The sequence below is a fragment of the Ctenopharyngodon idella genome, chromosome 4 (assembly GCF_019924925.1).
Source record: "Ctenopharyngodon idella isolate HZGC_01 chromosome 4, HZGC01, whole genome shotgun sequence".
Taxonomy (NCBI): Eukaryota; Metazoa; Chordata; class Actinopteri; order Cypriniformes; family Xenocyprididae; genus Ctenopharyngodon; species Ctenopharyngodon idella.
Window position 1 is genome coordinate 24899352 of NC_067223.1, and position 21887 is coordinate 24921238.

Consider the following 21887-nt stretch of genomic DNA (forward strand, 5'->3'; position numbering starts at 1 on the left):
AAGACTGATTGTTTATAATTTGTCAATTGAGAGTATAAATACATGCACTTTATCTGAATTTTCCAGCAGTAAACATATCACTAAATGCATTAAGTTAAAGCCACTTAGGATTTTATTATTCAATACCCTAGATTACTCTAGACACCCATTAGCCCAATATGTGTTTATACATCTAAAGGCCCGGTTTCACAGACAGGGCTTAGACTAAGCCAGGATTAGGTCTTAGTTCAATTAGGGTATTTAAGTAGATTTTATAAATGTACCCTAGAAAAAAAACATTGCTGTTGTGCATCTTGAGAAAACAATGGCAATAACATATTTTAATACATGTCAGTACAAGTTACTTTGAGTTAAAAAAGTTAAAACATGCATTTTAGTCTAGAACTAGCTTAAGCCTCGTCTGTGAAACTGGGGGATAATGTGTATCTGGAAAATAGACCAGTACACTTTTGGGTCAGTACATCCTTTCTCTGTAGGTAAGAAAGACAGTGATTAAATTTTACTCAACTTAATACCAGAGTAATACTTTTTGAAAAATTATGCCCCATCCATTCCTAAGCCCATCTGCCACTGGGATGTGAGCAACGCTCATCACCTCCACACTTCAGCCAATAACCTGCACTACTGTCAGATTTGAGCAGCTCTTGTTGATCTTTAGTAACTCTCCTCAGTCCAGCACTTTCACAGCATCAGCTTCATTCTTCTCATATTCATTATATCATGTTAGAGCTATAAGTTCTAGTGTTTGACACTTACACCATATGTGAACTTTCTAGGAAAACACTTGATGATCAAACACAGATCAACACTTCAGTCAACGGCTCATTCTGCTCTCATGAAATGTTTCTCTGTGAGTCTCTTGCTCAAGTCCACTGTGATCCTGTTCTTCTAGATCTCTGTTACCTGCAGGAAATGGATGTGATCCTGTGTGTGTGAAAGCTGCTCCAGCTCAGCGTCTCTCCTCCTCAGATCATTGATCTCCTGCTCCAGTCGCTCCAGTCGTCCTTCAGCTCGACTCGCCTGCAGTCTTTTCCTGATCTCTGATCCGCTGTGTGGCCTCAGAGCGGCTTCTCTCAATGGAGCGGATGAGCTCAGTGAAGATCCTCTCACTGTCCTCCACTGCTGTCTGTGCAGAGCGCTGTTAGGACACACATCACAATCACACAGTGGCTTCAGTGAGTCCTGACTGAGACTTCTCAAACTTCTCTTCTTCTCCAGACTCACCTAATGAGACTCCACAGCCTCTCTCAGCTGCTGAAGATCTTTCTCTCTCTGCTGGAACAACCTCTGCGTCTCCTTCAGCTGCTTCTGCAGCACAAACCAAATATATGAAATGTTACATTGAAAAACTACCACTATATCATCACGTGAACAGTTGATTTTAGTCCAGTTTTGGTGACGTGGTGAGAGACAGAGTGGTTAACAATTATTTCATAAATAATATGAAAATTTAGTTCACCCAAAATTGAAATTTTGCCATAATTTACTCATCCTCATGTTGTATTAAACTCATAGAATTTTCTCTTGCACAACACAAAAGAAGATATTCTCAAGAGAAGCCTTCGACTTCTTTTTGGCACTGCACAGACCGATTGGCGTCTGACTTGAAGCAGTGCATGCCGGTTAGAAATTTTGTCTAATTTGAGACAGCAAATTAAAGTACAGCAAGAGCGATTTGACAGCACCCGACTGGTTCATTCTGCGCAGCTTCTACAGAGCGGCTGCACGAGCTCTGATGACGACAAGCTGTTTCGCGATTGGACGGATTCACCACATGACAACGATCACGTGTGTTTCAAGATTATTCTGACACCTTCAGTTCTACTAATGCTCACAAATCTGTATTTTTAATAGTAAAAGCTATTTTCATGTAATCGTAATGATGTATTGTGTCAAGTTTATCAAAATAACACTGATAAAAGTAAATAGACTCACTTTATTTGTATTTCAATAATATAGGCTTGTAATTCTTGTACAGACAGATGCTGTATTAAGCAGAACATAAAGTATTGAATGAAAATGCGACACAGGACACACAAGCGTCACTATGGGAAGCAGAAAGTTTCAGACTTCACAAGTCTCAGCTCCTCCCAGACTGCACATGGCAACTCTCGCTGATTGGTTACATCCAGCCGAAGTCGAACACACTTAATGTCTCAGTTTTTTCACTTTTTCAACTTTTTTTGGTGAACTACTGTTTTCATGTTGCAGTAATACTGCATCCTAATTACTTTTACTTTGTATATACAAATATACGACAAAGCCGTGCTGTTGTAATAGCTGCAGTATGTGGTTTTGCATTGTCCTGCTGAAATGCACAAGGCCTTCCCTGAAATAGACGTCGTCTGGAGGGGAGCATATGTTGTTCTAAAACCTTTATATACCTTTCAGCATTCATAGTGCCTTCCAAAACATACAAGCTGCCCATACCGTACGCACTTATGGTCCCCCATACCATCAGAGATGCTGGCTTTTGAACTGAACGCTGATAACATGCTGGAAGGTCTCCCTCCTCTTTAGCCTGCAGGACACAGCGTCCGTGATTTCCAACAAGAATGTCAAATTTGGACTCGTCTGACCATAGAACACTTTTCCACTTTGAAACAGTCCATTTTAAATGAGCCTTGGCCCACAGGACACGACGGCGCTTCTGGACCATGTTCACATATGGCTCTATGAATCTTTTGATGATGTTATGCACTGTAGATGCAATGTAACATGCAATGTAAAGCTGCGTTTCCACCGCAGGAACTTTACCCAGGAACTAGGAACTTTGGGGTGGTACTCGGTGTGTTTTGTCCGCAGGATCCAGGGTCTAATGAAGTTCCGGGTAAAAAATTCTGCCTCTAAAAGTATCTGCTTGCTAGATAGTACTTTTTCAAAGTTCTGGAACTTTCGGGGGTGGGACTTGCGCGCTGAACATGCTGATTGGTTGAGTTCACACAGCATTTTGATTTGTTGACTCCATGCAGCATTTTATTTCAACCATCGTTTTTTAAAAGTCTGTTGCAGTGCGTGCAGTAAGAGTTGTTTTCTATTTGAATCAACAATGGAGTTTAAAAATTTTGACCAATGGACTGACGATGAGGTTCAGGCTTTATTAAGCTTATATGCGGAGGACGAAATCCAGCGGGAACTAGAAAGTCGCGCGCAGTCCTACATCACCGGACTATCTTCATGGTACATCAGACCGCTATGGAAATGCAGCTAGCAATAGGTATGGGGGAAAAAAGTTCCTGGGACAAATTGTTCCGGGTAATTTCGGTGGAAACGCGGCTCGTGTCACTTTGCATAAAAGTGTCTGCCAAATACATACATGTTAATGTAAACACAAAAGCAAGTGGAGTATCACAGTAGTCATAACTGATAAATGGAAAACACCTTTTTTGTGTGTTAATCCATGAACACCACAGGGTGATCACCAAAAGTAATGCAGGAATACTTGTACTCATGATCTGTAAGGGCCTCAAAGCGCAAGTGTGCATGTAGCACTGTCACCTGGTGGAAACTTCACACCTGTCATATCTATCCTTCTGGGGTGGGGATTCTTCTCTGCTGGAGACAGTACAAAAAAGCTTACGGTCTGTTTGAAATAGATGCCATTTCACAATGTACTTTTGCAGACTTGAACGGCATACTTTGCATACACTGATAGGATAACAGACCACTCATCTGTGCTTCTTCCATGTTTACTTGGCATTCATTTGAGTCACAGCAGACTTTATGTTGTTCTCCCCATGCTTTGTATTGGACATGAAGAGGACTACTCTGACCTCTTGCAACATTAAGCACTGTGAATATGCCATTTGATTTGTCCACACACTGGCTTGCAAGGTGGAATTTGGCATTAATGTCCTGAATTAGTTGATTTGTGTTTTTACAGTCAATATGTTTGAGGGTATTGCACATTGGACATTTCTGTGTAATAACCATGTCATGCCCATAGACCATTGGCTGAATGTCTGATGCATATGGCACTCAAAATTGGAGGAGTTTCTGATTAATCTGATTGGTTGAAGGATTTCCAGGAGATGTGCATGTCGCGTTCTTTAATGATCCGTTTGGAAACAAATGCCGTGACGCCAAACCCTCTTGTGGAAGAAGAACGCCATTGTGTTTACAACTGTGACAATGAGCGCTTACCAGGATCAACTAAACACAGGACTTTTTAAACTATGTGAAGTTCGCGACTCTTTTGTTGAAGTAAACTTGCACAGCGTTCTTGAATGAATCATTTATTAGATGCGCACCAGTTTGTTATTTTAAAGACATCGACTTTAGATTTTCACGCCACTAAACATGACGTGAAACAAAACAAACTGTGATTGGTTGCGTTATACGTCAATCAAATGTCCTCTTGGGTGATCCTTGGCCAATGAAAGCTGCGAAAGAGTCCAGAGTGAACATAGTGGTCGAGATAAATAAGATAAATCCATATCCATATCCATATCGGAAATTGCAAACAAGAAACCATGTCTATAGAATCAATAGGAAATATAATCATCGAAAGGTAATATAGTTACATATAGTTAGCTATTTTTAAAATAATACCTTACCAATCTGATACATTCTGGTCCAGTCGTGCAGGCAAAGTTGATTGATCAGCTTGGCCATCTGCATTTTCTGGATTAGATTCGGGCTCAAATTGATAAGGTAGTACCTGCCAAAATTGCTTTTGGGAGCTGGGAGCAAATATGGTAATAGGCATGACATTTCCGCCACATGCTTAAGGTATTCGGGCCAATCACAATGCACTGGATCGATAGCCAATCAGAGCACACCACGCTTTTCAGAACGATGAGCTTTGTAAAAATCAGAAAGGCAGGGCATAGAGGAGCAACAACAATGTATGGTATGTGTAAAATATTTGACTTTTTTTTAACCTAAAATATATTAAATTAATACCCGCAGCTCCTGATGGCAATAGGGATGTTCGTTCTCAAAGTCCACTGTTCAGGTATTTTAAACCTCTTTTAACCCCTAAGCAAAGAAAGAAATATAACTCTTCCTGAGTATGTCAGGACGCTTATGTAAATCTCAAGGTTTGCTTCATGAATGGCTTCTCTCTGGTGTGAGTTATTACATGATTCCTAAGGTGCTTCCTTTCAGTGAAATTCATTCCACACTGATGACATGAAACTCTCATATACGTGGCACTCAAGGTTTCTTTATATCTAAAAGTCTTTTCACAGTGACGACATTTAAACAGCTTCTCTCCAGTGTGAACTCTCATGTGCCTGTGAAGGATTCCTATTTAGTTAAAAACTTTTTCCACATTGTTTGCAGGTGAAGGGCTTCTCTCCAGTGTGAATTCTTATGTGGTCTTTAAAGTGTCCTATTTTAAAATTTTCCAAACTGAACGCACAGTAGAGTGAATTCTAATGTGCCTGTTAAGGTTTCCACTACTATTGAAACTATTCCACACTAAACGCAAATGTAGGGTTTCTCTCCAGAGTGAATTCTCAAGTGGACTTTAAGAGTTCCTTTTCGAGTGAATCTTTTCCCACACTGTTGGCAGGTGTAAGGCTTCTCTCCAGTGTGAATTCTCATGTGGTAATTAAGATATCCTTTATTGTTGAAACTTTTTCCACACTGTTGGCAGGTGAAAGGCTTCTCTCCTGTGTGAACTCTCATGTGGTCTTCAAAGTGTCCTTTCTGAATGAAACTCTTTCCACACTGAGAACACATGTAGGGTTTTTCTCCAGAGTGAATTCTCATGTGGAGTTTTTGGCGTCCTTTTTGAGTGAATCTCTTTCCACATTGAGAGCACATGTAGGGTTTCTCTCCAGTGTGAATGCTCATGTGGACTTTAAGGTTTCCATGTTGATCAAAACTCTTTCCACATTGAAGGCATTTGTAAGGCTTCTCTCCGGTGTGAATTTTCATGTGTCTGTTAAAGCTTCCTTTCAGAGTGAAACTTTTTCCACACTGTTGACAGGTGTAAGGCTTCTCTCCAGTGTGAAATACCATGTGGTCTTTAAGGCTTTCATGTTGACTGAAACTCTTTCCACACTGAGGGCATGTGTAAGGCTTCTCTCCAGTGTGAACTCTCAGGTGCTTGTTAAGGCTTCCTTTGTGTTTGAAACTGTTTCCACACTGTTGGCATGTGAAATGACTTCTATTCCCTGCCTTTTGAGCTCTTTTTCGTGAGAAAATCTTTTCAGTCTGTAAGCAACTAAAATATTTTTCTCCAGTTATGAAATCATGAAGATTATTATGTAGATCTTTCCCTTCCATTTCATTCAGTACTTCATTTTCCTCTTTCAGCGACATCAGGTCTAAAAAAGACAAATTTAAGACAAATTTAACCCCACTTTAATGGTACCAAGCAACAGACATCAAAACATTTATACATGTAAAGCATCAAAACCAACATTCAACACTATATACACTAGTTGAAATATATATTATATAAATGAATGACAGGTTCATGACCCTGACACTGAATGCAGCTGAAATCAGCCGCATGCGTTAAGCATAGCTAATGAAAAATCACCATTTTTAAATAATGAACAAATATGAAAAAGTATTTATATAGCTTTTACCATGTGATTGATGCCCAGTGTTGCTAGCTGAGCAGAAATAGGCCTACATAATCATGTTTTTTGCTTGGTCCGCTCAAAGTCGCACTGGATTTTCTCCTGAGTGCAAGGTTGAGAGGTCCATCTATCACTGTTTTCCATGTTTGTAGAGTTAGTTCGTGGAGTAAATATAGAAACTTAAAAAATATACATAGCAAATGTCAACATGATAAGCTGTGTATACGGTTTTTGAAAAATGCCAGGTGCTGGTGTTTCACATGCGTTCGACCAATCGGCGTACGCTTGCGTCACTGGTAGCTCCTTTTGTGCTGGATTAGACCTTTTACACTCTGAAGTCGTTGCGATTCGCGTCTCACAGCGTAACATGCTCTAAACACACCTCTTAAGCACACAGAATAACGCAAGTGGATATTTTTTGACGTAATCACGCCTTTGAACAACTACGAAATCGTGGCATCTGTAATCGTAATCGCGATTAGAATTTGATTCATTGTGCAGCCCTAAGTATAAGTTAACCTCATGACATCTTTTAAATGGGAAAGTAAGAAACTGATCGATGGAAAGAACTTTGCTAATGAAATAAACCAATTAAAAGCCATTTGTGTGGTGTGGCTTTTGTGTTCATGGTTAAGTGCTAGTCTAATTTCAACATGCAGTTTATAGGAAATGTTTACTAGCCTTGGTCTATAATTAACATCAACATTAATTGGTGTGCAGCCTACATTACAGTAACTGTCCTGGTTGAAGTGTAGCCTTAATGCAATTTGTCAAATCAGTGTTGTTTTGAGCAAATGAATTGCATTGCCGCTGAAAAACAAGCATTCTAGAACAAAAATGTTGCCTATAAATAATGTTGCGCTTCTTATTAAATTGTGTATTATTGGGAAACCCGCCACATCTCTCCTCCATTTTGCTTGGGAACTACTGTTTGGTTGGAACTAAAGTTTACACGACCTGATTTCAACTTTCCTCGAGGCCCACGCCGTCCAAGACGCGCCGCTGCTCGCCGCTGGCTCACATTGAAAATGAATGACTTCCGGTCACTTTGACGCTCTTGCCGGCGGCGGTGTGAACGTACAGTTAGTAATTCAATCCTGCAAGACTAATAAGCATGATACTTAGTTTAAAACTTATGATTGCTAATTTAGGAATTAATAAGCAGACCACAATGGTCCTCAATTATCAATCTAACGTAGAAACGAGGGCAGAAATCATCTTACGACAGGGTTCATGTGTGATTCATGAAACATTCGTATGCCACCAGTTCCATAATATGCACCTAAAAATTGATGGATTAGAAACCTCGCCCCTAGAGCTTTACGGCAGGGAGAAATATATTTATTGTCGTCACTTCATAACATTACTCTTTTCAGTAGACTACAGTGAACTTGCTTTAATGATGTCTGAATGTGGTTTGAAAGAATCTCACAGTTTTAGTTGATAGATGTTTCAGTTGTTTTGTATGTTTCTGAGACGTCTCCAGTTGTTGGTTTGTATGTTTATGTCTAGTACAAATGTTGCATCAACGTAATCGATTACATGAATTATTCGAGTTGCATGAAATGTAAGATATGGGTTTTTTGTTGTGTATATCTGAATAATCTCATAAGATTCGTTTGATTGAGTCTTTCCAAAGCGCTTGAGTTTACTGCTGTTCATCCACGTTTCAGCACAACAGACAATGCCTGACATTATTGACTATGATTGAATCATATTCCTTTTAATTCTTTCCCTGAAAATGATTTTTTTTTTTAAAATAAAATAGAAATTGCCAGCCATTTTTAAAAAGAAGCTTTGAAAATGAAACCTGTTTGTTCCTCAGTATCTTCATGTTTCACTCTAAATGTTTCTTCAATCTTCACATCTTCAATCTCCTCTTTAATAAACTCCATCTTTATAATAGTGTGTCACATGGATCTCAGTCGCTTCACCAGGAGTTTTTCTGTGTTTAAGATGAGAATAACAGAAAGAAAAATGAATCCAAGTTAAATCTGTGTCTTAATCAGATCTAGTTCAGTAGTTCAGTGCACTGGTAAGAGAGTCAGAGTGAGAGTTAATGGACTTACATCACCTGATTAAACTAAAAACACTCAAAACTAACTAGCAATAACATGAATAATAGAATTTTTATTATTTACATAGTATTTATTGATTTATAGATTATATTTAATACTTTTAATAAAACATTTGCTGTTGGTTTGTAAAAGCTGTCATTACACATTAACTGTGTTTGATGTTCTCGGTGCGTTTAAAATGTTTAAAAGCGATTCGAATCAGTGAATCATTTTTGCAAAGTATTTGATTCAATTGACTCGGAGTTTCGAAAAGCTCAGTTTCTCCATCTCTACTTACATTGACCTCCTCCATCTCTACTTACCAGTGACCGAACTTGTGTTTATGATCAACTGATTCTCAATATAGGGAACAAAAGGAGACTCTTTTTCGCTGTTACTTGTGCTTATGCGATTTACCTAAAAAAGAAAATGTTTATTTATGTTAGATAAAGTATTACAATGTTGAATTCAATAATATTTAAGCTATATTGCGTCGCTTGTAAAACTTAAATAAAAACAACTCATAAATCACATTTGCACTATTTGCATTTTAATCCAATTTATCTGGTATAAATGGATTCTATGCCTAAAAATGATAGTTTTTTCATGTAGTAAAAAATCACACCCTTTCATTAGTAGTTCATTAGTGGTTATTACATTGGACATGTAATTAAATATTCCACCATGTACTCAAATATTTAAATAGTCAACTCAATTCATAATATTTCTATATAGACAGCAGCATGTAACGGGGGACTTTTATTTTGGTCTGGTTGTGTGACATCATAAGACGGCGTCGAGCTCCTGCATCTGTTGTGATTCTGCTGAAGAAAGGTTAGTTTTTTATGCATTTAAACTGTTTAAATCTATATAAACCATTTTTGCATTTTTTTTTATATAAAGTGTTTAAAAGAGTGTATGAATTAGTAAAGCCAAGTTCATGCACGTGTCAGTGTCGAAAAGTATAAAATTAATCTATGGTCTCATTTGAAAGCAGACAGAAGATACAGAACACCACATCATCCCTGGTGGGTGTAGGAATGATACACCTCTCCAATCTGTACCTGCATCCCGAGCTAGAAATGGGTCTGCAATTCCTAAAGATCAGAGGGACCTTCTAAACAGGGCATATTGTCAACAGTCAAGAGTAGGCTTCCCCCTACTCTTAAAGGCCTGGGACACACTAAACGATTTTCAAAACTTAAACGATTTTAAAACTGTGGGAGACCAAAGACATTTGTAGCATTTTAATCCTTCGATTGCACACACTAGAAGATTCGTCCGGACCGCAAGACCACACACCTGTCGACTGTAGTAACATTTTCACAGTGAGGCGAGATCTCACAGAGATTCTCGCGAGATCAAATGTGACTTGAAAAGAAAAATAAATGGAGGACGATTGACATCGTCAGCTGGTTCTCCTGACATGAGTTTTGTTTCACGGGAACAATAACAAAAGAGATCAAAAGAATATGGGTGATCTTTTTTCCCAATACTCCACTTTCGTGGCATGTATGTGGCTGCCAAGTTTCAGCTATAGAAGCACGTAACATCCAGTTGGTGAAGCTCTCTCTCTCATTGGGTATCACGTCAGAGGCAGCCCGATCAAGAGTCGTAAGTATCAAAACATGTTTGACATTTACGATTTGGGATTGTGCAGGCTCAAACGCGATCGGAAGCAGTAAAATAATCACGACACCACACACAAGCATCAAATCGGGACATGCCCCTCGATCGGTTTTTGCAACATTTTGCAAGACTAGCACAACTATTGTCCACTGAAGGCAAATTGAATGCAAACCCATGGTACAACGGTAACATGAGGGCTATATATACACACACACAAAGACTACTGACTAAACAAGACCTACCTGAACACAATGAACCAATAAGAACAGGTGTGTTCGACTTGACGCGGCACTACGCAGACCGATCAGTGTATGACGTCAAAGTACTGTAAGAGAGATTTGAAAAAGTGTCCTTAAACTAAACAATTCTGTAGCCATTTGATATTAGAGGCAATCTTTGCATTTAAAACATGATCCAACAAACAGCAGATGAACTGAATGAAAATGCCAATTCATTCTCTAACAGTAGGTGGCGCTTATGGAACAGCAGCAATATAGAAAAAGCTTTTTAACATTACCAAATGAAATGCCTAACCCACAAAGAGCTACAAGACCATGCAAACTTTGGGGGTGTTGATAGATGCCATCTACTGAATCTATGTTTTGATTATCATTCTGAATCTGATTCAGACGTTAGTGATGCACACATTGTGGTTATATCTGCAGACACTGTGGATAATCGTCGGGCGGGCCAAGTATTAAAAAAAATAACTACGTTCTCTAAAATGTGAGCATGTTTAAAACATTAACTATTGCTGCATAATTATCAATTTTGTTTTTTGACACAACAGCATATATTTCACATAGTAGGCCTGTAGGTGTCACTTGGGCTTCATTTAACCAACTATGATAGTTTCATGAAATGGTAAACAGCGTATCGATATGCAGTAAGTATATATTAAACACTACTTACAATTAACGTGACATCTATTTTAGCCATTTCAAGTTTGCTAATAAAAGCTAAAAAGAGACAGTGGTTACAGTTTTCAACTCAAGGTTTGCTTTATTTCTGCAAGTCTTTCCACAGTGATGACACATGAAAAGCTTCTCTCTGGTGTGAGTTATTACATGATTCCTAAAGTGTTTCCTGTCTATAAAACTCATTCCACACTGAAGACATAAAACTCTTTCAAACACAAATCCTTATGTGGCACTCAAGGTTTCTTCATATCTGAAAGTCTTTTCACAGTGACAACATTTAAATGGCTTCTCTCCAGTGTGAACTCTCATGTGCCTGTGAAGGATTCCTATTTGGTTGAAGCTTTTTTCCACACTGAACACACGTAGGGTTTCTCTCCAGAGTGAATTCTCAAGTGGAGTTTAAGGTGTAGTTTTTGATTGAAACTCTTTCCACACTGAGGGCACGAGAAAGGGTCTTCTCTGGTGTGAATTCTCATGTGCCTGTCAAGGCTTCTTTTTTGAGTGACTCCGTTTCCACACTGGCAGGTGAAAGGGCTCTCTCCAGTGTAAACTCTCTTGTGGACTTTAAGGTTCATGTCATGAACGATAGTCTTTCCACACTAATGGTATGTATAAGACTTCTCTCCAGTGTGAATTCTCATGTGCCTATGAAAGTTTCCTTTTTTATTGAAACATTTCCCACATTGTTTGCAGGAGAAAGGTTTCTCTCCAGTGTGAACGCTCATGTGGACTTTAAGGTTTGCATGTTCATAAAAACCCTTTCCACACTGAAGGCATCTGTAAGGTTTCTGTCCAGCGTGATTTTTCATGTGCCAGTTAAAGATAGCTTTCAGAGTGAAACTTTTTCCACAAAGTTGGCAGGTGTAAGGCTTCTCTCCAGTGTGTAATCTTATGTGGTAATTAAGAGTTCCTTTATGGTTGAATCTCTTTCCACACTGTTGGCAGGTGAAAGGCTTCTCTCCAGTGTGAACTCTCATGTGGTCTTCAAAGTGTCCTTTCTGAATGAAACTCTTTCCACACTGAAGGCACATGTAGGGTTTTTCTCCAGAGTGAATTCTCAAGTGGAGTTTAAAGTGTCCTTTTTGATTGAAACTCTTTCCACACTGAGAGCACATGTAGGGTTTCTCTCCAGTGTGAATGCTCATGTGCCTGTTAAGGCTTCCTTTTTGAGTGAACCCGTTTCCACACTGCTGGCAGGTGAAAGGGCTCTCTCCACTGTAAACTCTCTTGTGAACTTTAAGGTTCCTGTCTTGAACAATTGTCTTTACACACTGAGGGGATGTATAAGGCTTCTCTCCAGTGTGAATGCTCATGTGGACTTTAAGGTTTCCATGTCGATCAAAACTCTTTCCACATTGAGGGCATTTGTAAGGCTTCTCTCCGGTGTGAATTTTCATGTGTCTGTTAAAGCTTCCTTTCAGAGTGAAACTCGCTGCACACTGAGGGCAGGTGAAAAGGCTCTCTCCAGTGTGAATTCTCATGTGGTAATTAAGGTTTCCTTTACGGGTGAAACTTTTTCCACACTGTTGACAGGTGTAAGGCTTCTCTCCAGTATGAACTACCATGTGGTCTTCAAGGTTTCCATGTTGACTGAAACTCTTTCCACACTGAGGGCACGTGTAAGGCTTCTCTCCAGTGTGAACTCTCAGGTGCCTGTTAAGGCTTCCTTTGTGTTTGAAACTGTTTCCACACTGTTGGCAGATAAAAGGCTTCTCTCCAGTGTGAATTCTCATGTGGGCTTTAAGGTTTCCTTTTCGGGTGAAACTTTTTCCACACTGTTGGCAGACTAAATGACTTCTATTCCCTGCCTTTCGAGGTCTTTTTCGTGAGGAAGTCTTTTCAGTCTGTAAGCAACCAAAATATTTTTCTCCAGTTATGAAATCATGATGATTATTTTGTTGATCTTTCTCTTCCATTTCATTCAGTACTTCAGTCTCCTCTTTCAGTGACATCAGGTCTAAAAAAGACAAATTTAAGACAAAGTTAACCCCACTTTAATGGTACCAAGCAACAGACATCAAAACATTTATGTGTAAAGCATCAAAACCAACATTCATCTAGATCCTATACCCTCTAAGCTACAATAAGAAGTGTTACATGTAATCTGAGAAGCCTTCTCAATATAGGACAATATAACTCTTCACTTGCTTTAGGGTGTGTCTCAAAGAAATATCAAGCTGGCAGTTAAACCTTTTACTTAAAAAACCCAGTTTGACTCAGAAGATCTGGTTAATTATAACTGATCTTCTAGGGCAGGGATGTCCAACCCTGTTCCCAGAGGACTACTTTTCTGCATTTTTCATTTCCAACCCTGCTCCAACACACTTACCTGTTATACACTGAACACCTTTATTAGCTGGTTCAGGTGTGTTTGATTATGGTTGGAGTTAAACCCAGGATGGTAGTCCTCGAGGAGCAGGGTTGAAGAAAAAAAAATTAAGAAACAAGGGTGAAAAGAAACAAGCGCAAACTCCCCACTCAACCATCAGACTAAAAACTCATAATGGTAATTCCATGTAATTATTTATTAAAAGTAAACCAACAATACTGTTGTCAGCAGCATATATTTGTCATAACTTTGGAATGACCCAACAGGATGGTCCAAACGTCACTGGCGGGTGGAGTTACAACTCCCCAATCAACCAAACCTGAAACCAAAACACACGGATCCAAGCGAGAGAGCACAGCAGAACAAAATGATATTTATGTCATGACAACTCTCTGAGAGATTGTTATGGTAATAGATATGGCAATGTTAATGTATTTGTTCTTGCTACATTGCTGCTGCTTTTGATTATTGCTGCTGCAGAACAAGTACAGAGACTTGCTACTGCCAATACATCCGTAGACATGGTGATGTGAACATGTAGGACATACTGCTGCTGCACATATTAAGGCAGGAACACACCAAGCTGACGTTCGGGCGGCGGGCAATTTTTGTTCATTGGCCGACTAAGTTTACTCAGTGTTTTCCCACACCGTTGGCTGAAGTTGGTCCTCGTCCGCTTTTTTCAGCTGTTTCGACATGTTGAATCAGCGTCGGAGCTCACTGGGCCATCTGATCATTCTGATTGGCTGTTCAGCTACTGCCACCTGCTGGTACGGAAAGGCATTTCATCTTACGCAGGCGCAGAACGGACGTGCCACTTGGCCGTCAGCTGTCGGTTTGGTGTGTCAGGGCAACTTTGGACCCAGACACTGCCGACGTAAGCCAACCCTGCAGTCTGCTTTCAGTGCCACTAGTTCGTCGGCGTCGGCATGGTGTGTTCCTGCCTTAACATATGAAATTGCCCAATCTTGCCCCTTGTCAGTGCAAATTAATATCAGCTGATTCAGTCCCAACTGATGGCCAATATAAAGGTGTGTCATTAGCAAGGTGTCACAAAAGAAACATCTCATGATGGGTAAAAGTAAAGACCTCTCTCAAGACCTTCGCAACCTTATTGTTGCAAACAATACTGATGTCATTGGTTACAGAAGGATTTCAAAACTTCTGAATGTTCCAGTGAGCACTGTTGGGGCCATAATCCAGAAGTGGAAAGAACATCATTTCACCATAAACCGGCCACGACCAGGTGCTCCTCACAAGATTTCTGAGTGAAAAGAATTATCAGAAGAGTTGTCCAAGAGCCAAGAACCACTTGTTGGCACCTTCAGAAAGACCTGGAATTAGCAGGTACAATTGTTTCAAAGAAAAAAATAAGTAATGCACTCAACCGCCATGGCCTGTATGCACGCTCATTACGCAAGACTCTATTGCTGAAGAAAAAGCATGTTGAGGCTTGTTTAAAGTTTGCTGCACAACATTTGGACAAGCCTGTGAAATACTGGGAGAATATAGTCTGGTCAGATGAGACCAAAATCAAACTGTTTGGATTCCATAATAGACACCATGTTGGAGGAGAAATGGCACTGCACATCACCCCAAAAACACCATACCAACAGTGAAGTTTGGAGGTGGGAACATCATGGTGTGGGGCTGTTTTTCAGCAAACGGTACTGGCAACCTTCATATAATTGAAGAAAGGATGAATGGAAAAATGTACAGAGAAATCTTGATAAAAATCTGCTGCCATCTACCAGGATGATGAAGATAAAACAAGGGTGGACATTTCAGCAAGACAATGATCCCAAACACACAGCCAAGGAAACTCTAAATATGTTGATTAAAAAGAACCAACATACATAATACTGTTTATGTTCAAAATATCGGTAAAATAGAGTCTTCTGAATTGATCCATGATCAGTTTTGCAAAAAAAACAGTATGTGTGAAGAATTTCAGTCAGGATTTAAGGCCCATCGTTGCACAGAAACTGCTAATTGAAGTTACAAATTACCTGCTTTTATCATCTTCTGGTGTATTGAAGTGGAATTGATCCCACCGGGACATTGAATTTTAACGGCTAAATTTTAATGCCTCATTTGATGTGTACTGCTGTTTCATACTTGTTTTTGGTTTGTGTTATGCCAAAGTTATGCCTTGTCAGAGAGTGCTGTTTTTTTGTGTGTTTTCATGCACGCAACCACTTTCACTTTGCCTTTGTTCAAATTTCCAAAGTAACATGCTAATTGGTGGTTTAAAAGACCAAAACCTACACTGTAAGAAGTGAATATGGGTGTATGTTGGATTACTATAGCTATTTAAGACTATTTACTTTGTCTTTCTGCTTTCCGAATTGTAACTCGGTATTGTACACTCTTTCAGCTTTAACACATAGAAATTCACAACTACTCAAATATTTCACTTTCAGCAAACGTATAATTTCCCTTTAAGGACGTCGTGATGCACAAGTCTGTCTTGAACTTTCTGCTCGACTGCCATTTTCTTTTTCTCCCAGACTCAAATGAAAGGTAGGTTGGAAATTTGTTTGAATTAATATACCCGATAATGCAACGTTTGAACGAGTGTTTTGGTTGTTTATGAGTTAACGTTGTTAGCGTTGAAAGCGTAATTAACAGAATTTGTAGAATGTTACAACCCTTTGTTTTGTATTCACTTTTTTCTTACTCTCTTTTGTTTTGGAAGTGTTTGTGTCCAGGGACAGTGCTGATTGGCTCCTGCAGGCTAATGACTGGCACATCTGGATTGGTGCATTCGATTCCAGGCACACCTTAAAAACCCTGATATTACTTCCTTTGAAAGGGCAGATTATGTTGTTGTGAGGAGATAATTGTGGGTTTATGACTGTGTGTTTAGACACATTTCGACTTAAGAGTAGGGTGAACATGGTTGGTTCTCTGAAAAAGAATTACAGTTTATAACTAGGAAACTGGTATTTTGACCCTATTGCATATTACAGACACTGATTTGAATTCCCCATTTAACTCTCTTTGCTTGGGCTTGTAAATAGTTTGTACATCATTGTAAACTTTTAGGGTTTGGGAAAGTAAATTTGACATTATTGTTCATTGTAAACCTTCTTTGGCTCTCTTGATCAGCATAAGATGTCACCAAAAGTACAAAGTCTTTTCAGTAGACTACAGTGAACTTGCATTTATGATGTCTGAATGTGGTTTGAAAGAATCTCACAGTTTTAGTTGATAGATGTTTCAGTTGTTTTGTATGTTTCTGAGACTTCTCCAGTTGTTGGTTTGTATGTGTATGTCTAGTACGAATGTGTAGTTGTTTGTGTAAATTAAGGTTGGAATGTCAAATCAAATTTTTTTAAAACAATCATATTCATTTTAAAGATTTCCCTGCAAATGATTTTTTCTAAAAAAAAAAAAAAAAAAATGCCAGGCATTTTTAATAAGACGCTTTGAAAGCATGAAATGAATGAAACCAACCTGTTTGTTCCTCAGTATCTTCATGTTTCACTCTGAATGTTTCTTCAATCTTCACATCTTCAATCTCTTCTTTAATAAACTCCATCTTCATATCTTCAATCTCCTCTTTAATAAACTCCATCTTTATAATAGTGTGTCACATGGATCTCAGTCGCTTCACCAGGAGTTTTTCTGTGTTTAAGATGAGAATAACAGAAAGAAAAATAAATCCAAGTTAAATCTCTGAGTGTGTCTCAATCAGCTCTAGTTCAGTAGTTCAGTGCACTGGTAACAGAGTCAGAGTGAGAGTTAATGGACTTAAATGATCTGATTAGACTAAACACACTCAAAACTAACTAGCAATAAAATTAATAATAGAATTTTTATTATAGTATTTGATTTGTATATTATATTTAATACTTTTAATAAAACATTTGCTGTTGGTTTGTAAAAGTTGTCATTACACATTAACTGTATTTGATGTTCTCGGTGCGTTTAAAATGTTTAAAAGCTATTCGAATCAGTGAATCATTTTGCTAAGTATTTGATTCAATTGACTCGGAGTTTCGAAAAGCTCAGTTTCTCCATCTCTACTCGCCAGTGACCGAATTCGTGTTTATGATAAACTGATTCACGATAAAGGGAATGAAATGAGACTCGTCTTCTCTGTTACTCATGTGCGGATGTGATTTAACTAACAAAGATAATACTCATTAATGTTAGATAAAGTATTACAATGTTGCATTTAATAATAATTGTAATAAAATATTACAGTGTTAAATTATATAAAAGCTATTTCACGTTGCTTGTAAAAGTATAAAAATTCAAGAACGGTTTGTATAGATTTAAACCCTTTAACTGCGTTAAAACACAAACCTTTCTTCAGCAGAATCACAACAGATGCAAGAGCTTGGCGCAGACTTATGACATCACACCACCAGACCAAAATAAAAGCCCCCTTCACATGCTGATGTCTATAATCACAACTGCATAGAAATATTATGAATATAGTTAAACATTTGAGTACATTTGAGTCCAAGCTGCTTCCTTTTTAGCCAAGGACACGTCGTATAAACACTGCTTTTCTCTCCATAATTCAATAAGTTTCTCTTCTTCTTGTATCGACATTTTCTATGTGGTGGTTTGTTGTTCTAGCACTAAATGCGATATTAGGTTCTGCGCTCCGATTGATTCGACAGTCGTTGCAGGAGAACAAGATGTCTGTTAAAGATCACTTCATCTAGAAAGCATGTTCTGTTTAGGATAGCAAAGGATAACACAGGCTCACCTGGGTAACTGAAGTCAGCGCTATACGCTTGCTAGGAATGATTTTTCTATGTGGAAGTTTTGTGTTTGGTGAGCTAATAAAATATTAAACTCAAATTAATATTTTGTGTAGCCTACAATTATTTAATTATGTCAGTAGGATTAATCAATATCAATAAACATTCAATACAGTACAATAAACATTTTAGTTTTTCAAAAAATCTTAGATAACTGGTATCAATCTCAGACAGGTTTGTTGAATAGTTTGCCAGGTCTGCTTAGGTTAATGGAAACCGTTTCTCATGCAATATGGGGAGGAAGAAAGAGCTTCCTGAAGATGAAAAGTATGAAATGTGAAACAGGACTTTTATTTTGGTCTGGTTGTGTGACATCATAAGTCTGCGCCGCGCTCCTGCATCTGTTGTGATTCTGCTGAAGAAAGGTTTGTGTTTTTACGCCATTTAAAGTGTTTAAATCAATGCAAACTGTTCAGTTAATTTAATCGTTTTTACAAAATATGTACAATAAATGAACTATTCTTTAAAGTAACGTTGCAATGCTTTATTTAACATTAATGAAGGTTGTTTTTGGGGAGTAAATAGCATCCACTCTTGATTACCAGAAAATGAGCGTCTCGTTTCGCTCTATACAACGTGAATCAGTTCATCGTAAACATGAATTCATGTAGCTACTGGAAAGAAGCGATGAGAGAAACGGAGCTTTTCGAAACTCCGAGTCAGTTGAATCAATTGCTTCATGAAATGATTCAGTGATTCGAATCGCCGCACGCTAAGGTCTCCAGCTGCTCAAACAATGTAATGAACATTAACAATAATTAATATGTAATGACAACTTTTACAAACCAGCTGCAAATGTTATAATGAAAGTGTATTGTATTAAATGTGGTGTATAAATAACTGTGTACGAAATATAAATAAAAAATATATGAACTTTGTGTATTACTTGTATTTTAATCAGGTCATTTAAGTCCATTAACTCTCAGGACAAACACAGAAAAACTCCTGGTGAAGCAACTGAGATCCTCATGACACACTATTATAAAGATGGCGTTTATTAAAGTGGAGAGTGAAGACATGAAGATTGAAGAAACATTCAGTTTGAAACATGAAGAAACTAAGGAACAAACAAAGATGGCGTTTATTAAAGAGGAGAGTGAAGACATGAAGATTGAAGAAACATTCAGAGTAAAACGAGAAGAAACTGAGGAACAAACAAAGATGGAGTTTGTTAAAGAGGAGAGTGAAAACATGAGGATTGAAGAAACATTCAGAGTAAAACAAGAAGAACCTGAGCAACAAACAAAGATGGCGTTTATTAAAGAGGAGAGTGAAGACATAAAGATTGAAGAAACATTCAGAGTGAAACTTGAAGAAACTGAGGAACAAACAGGTTGGTTTCATTCTCAAACCTGAACTCAGTCATTTGATCCTTGTAAATGTCCAGCTCTAGAAATCATTATTATTATTTTTTTTAATTTCTGAAGAATGTCATATGAGTGTCATAATCGAAGTGGTTTTATTTGACATATTTGGCCTCTTGTGGACAGACATGTTGAGATCACATGACCAGACAAATACTAGCGCTGCCTTCAACCTGAGAAGATCCGACTTCCACATTTGGTGTTAGTTATTACGCCATGTCACACATTAAATTAGGAAAAATAATTAATGCAAAATTATTCTTTGGATAAAAGCGTCTGCCAAATGAATGTATGTATTTTATGTAACATTTAATTCTCAAATCAGCTTCTGAGTGAAAAGCGAGGAAAACTTTTGATTTCAATCATTTAATTATACAGCAGTATCTAATAAAAACATGGAGGCTACAGTTACTAAAATTCAGATGGTCAAAATAATTGGTTTAGAAACTAAATATTATCGTAATACATATTAACATACATGAACATAAATATTGACTGAAAAAATCCATGAATAAGTCAGTAGTTTTTCACATCACATTAAGACTTCAAATCAAAGACACAAATTGAGTTTTAAATAAACAGATGTTGTGACTTTCACATCTTCTGTCAAGATCACTTGTAAATGTTTCTTCCCCTGGAGCCTCATGTATAAAACTTTCCGTAGTTTTCATCCTAAATGTGTACGTATGCACGGCAGCAAGATTTTGCATATGCACAAAAGTTTTCAGATTTGTAAAACCATGCGTACACCAGAACCTGCACTAAACTTCCTTTATAAATCATAGTCAGTGTAAGATTGTGTGTACATGCATCTCCACCACGAAATATCCATACATGGAGCTTACAACACATAGTTTTAATTAAATTAAGGGTTTAACTGCCAACTTGCCAACTGGGTATAAGATGGTTTAATTGGTTTTGATGCTTTACATGTATAAATTTGTGCCTTTAAACTAAGGTTAACCTTTTTTTTTCCTCTCTTTTTTCGCCTTAGACCTCATGGCACTGAAAGAGGAGAGTGAAGTACTAAAAGAAATGGAACAGAAAGATCAGCATAATAATCATCATGATTTCATAACTGGAGAAAAATCTTGTAGGTGCTCACAGACTGAAAACACTTCCTCACGAAAAATGGCTCAAAAGACAGGGACTAGAAGTCATTTCGGCAACAAACAGTGTGGAAACAGATTCAATCAAAAAGGAAGCTTTAACAAGCGCACGAAAATTCGGACTGGAGAGAAGCCTTATACATGCTCTCAGTGTGGAAAGAGTTTTGATCAACATGTAAACCTTAAAGTCCACATGAGAATCCACACTGGAGAGAAGCCTTACACCTGCCAGCAGTGTGGAAAGAGTTTCAACCAAAGAGGAATCCTTAACAGGCACTTAAGAATTCACTATAGAGAGAAACCTTTCACATGCCCTCAGTGTGGAAAGAGTTTCATTCAGAAAGGACACTTTAAAGACCACTTGAGAATTCACTCTGGAGAGAAACCCTACACATGCCCTCAGTGTGGAAAGAGTTTCATTCAGAAAGGACACTTTATAGTCCACATGAGAGTTCACACTGGAGAGAAACCCTACACCTGCCAACATTGTGGAAAAAGTTTCAGCCAAAAAGGAATGCTTAACAGGCACATGAGAGTTCACACTAGAGAAAATGTGGTCAAGGTGAAAAGAGTTTCAGATAAAGAATGAGGATTCATGAATAAAATAACTCTTTTATATGTCTTCAGTGTGGAATGAGTTTTACAGACAGGAAACACCCTAGGTATCACGTAATAACTCACACCAGAGAGAAGCCTTTCATGTGTCGTCACTGTGGAAAGACTAAAGACTAAACAAAGCAAACCTCGAGGTTTACATAAGCATCCCCAATACACTCAAACACAATTAGATGTAATACATAAAATGATATACCTCTATATAGATCAACAACTTGTTTTTAGTTCTTTGCTTAGGGGTGAAAAGAAGTTCAAGATACCTGTGCATCAGACTTAGTAAACATCCCAAGTGGCTTTTAGATGAATATGTAAATGTGCTGCACATTTTCCTTTCAATAACAAAATAAACCCAATGAGAAAACAACATTTGTGGAAGCATCTGATCATGGCAATGTGGATTTTTGCACCAGCTCTGCAATTCAGCACTGCGGTCAAGTCATTTTCCATTTATTTATACAATTAATTTCTTTAAAGCAAGTAGCTTTACAGTAATAAACATGACAAAAAACAGTGTCAGGTTCAATTAGAATTACAACTTCATTTT

General features: G+C 38.1%; 2 protein-coding genes across 7 annotated transcripts; one reads left to right on the forward strand and one right to left on the reverse strand.

Moving 5' to 3' along the window:
- Nucleotides 1-1916: 1916 nt before the first annotated feature.
- LOC127511157 (gastrula zinc finger protein XlCGF8.2DB-like) lies at nucleotides 1917-17843 on the reverse strand. Of its 4 annotated transcripts, none has more exons than XM_051891800.1 (3): nucleotides 17789-17843; nucleotides 16934-17104; nucleotides 1917-6278 (listed from the first exon to the last, which is right to left on the reverse strand). In XM_051891800.1, exons 2-3 carry the CDS (start codon nucleotides 17052-17054, stop codon nucleotides 5425-5427), a joined length of 975 nt encoding a protein of 324 aa, XP_051747760.1. In that variant the 5' UTR covers nucleotides 17055-17104; nucleotides 17789-17843; the 3' UTR covers nucleotides 1917-5424. The 4 variants fall into 4 exon arrangements, with proteins under 4 accessions (XP_051747760.1, XP_051747761.1, XP_051747762.1 ...); XM_051891801.1 differs by lacking the exon at nucleotides 16934-17104 and adding an exon at nucleotides 8350-8484 and having other exon boundaries at nucleotides 17789-17810; XM_051891802.1 differs by lacking the exons at nucleotides 16934-17104; nucleotides 17789-17843 and adding exons at nucleotides 8350-8484; nucleotides 8920-9047.
- LOC127511208 (gastrula zinc finger protein XlCGF8.2DB-like) lies at nucleotides 9397-21707 on the forward strand. Of its 3 annotated transcripts, none has more exons than XM_051891959.1 (3): nucleotides 9397-9430; nucleotides 19157-19588; nucleotides 20614-21707. In XM_051891959.1, exons 2-3 carry the CDS (start codon nucleotides 19243-19245, stop codon nucleotides 21315-21317), a joined length of 1050 nt encoding a protein of 349 aa, XP_051747919.1. In that variant the 5' UTR covers nucleotides 9397-9430; nucleotides 19157-19242; the 3' UTR covers nucleotides 21318-21707. The 3 variants fall into 3 exon arrangements, with proteins under 3 accessions (XP_051747919.1, XP_051747918.1, XP_051747917.1); XM_051891958.1 differs by lacking the exon at nucleotides 9397-9430 and adding an exon at nucleotides 18564-18620; XM_051891957.1 differs by lacking the exon at nucleotides 9397-9430 and adding an exon at nucleotides 18637-18993.
- The last annotated feature ends 180 nt before the right edge of the window (nucleotides 21708-21887 follow it).

What these genes read in the sequence shown, in the direction of transcription:
- LOC127511157 (XM_051891798.1), bottom strand. Translation starts at nt 17,054, where the DNA reads ATGGAGTTTATTAAAGAGGAGATTGAAGATATGAAGATGGAGTTTATT. An exon ending in AGATACTGAGGAACAAACAG is followed by an intron (nt 13,103 to 16,933) that starts GTTGGTTTCATT and finishes TGTCTTTTTTAG; the next exon opens with ACCTGATGTCACTGAAAGAG.
- LOC127511208 (XM_051891959.1), top strand. Translation starts at nt 19,243, where the DNA reads ATGGCGTTTATTAAAGTGGAGAGTGAAGACATGAAGATTGAAGAAACA. An exon ending in AGAAACTGAGGAACAAACAG is followed by an intron (nt 19,589 to 20,613) that starts GTTGGTTTCATT and finishes TTTTCGCCTTAG; the next exon opens with ACCTCATGGCACTGAAAGAG.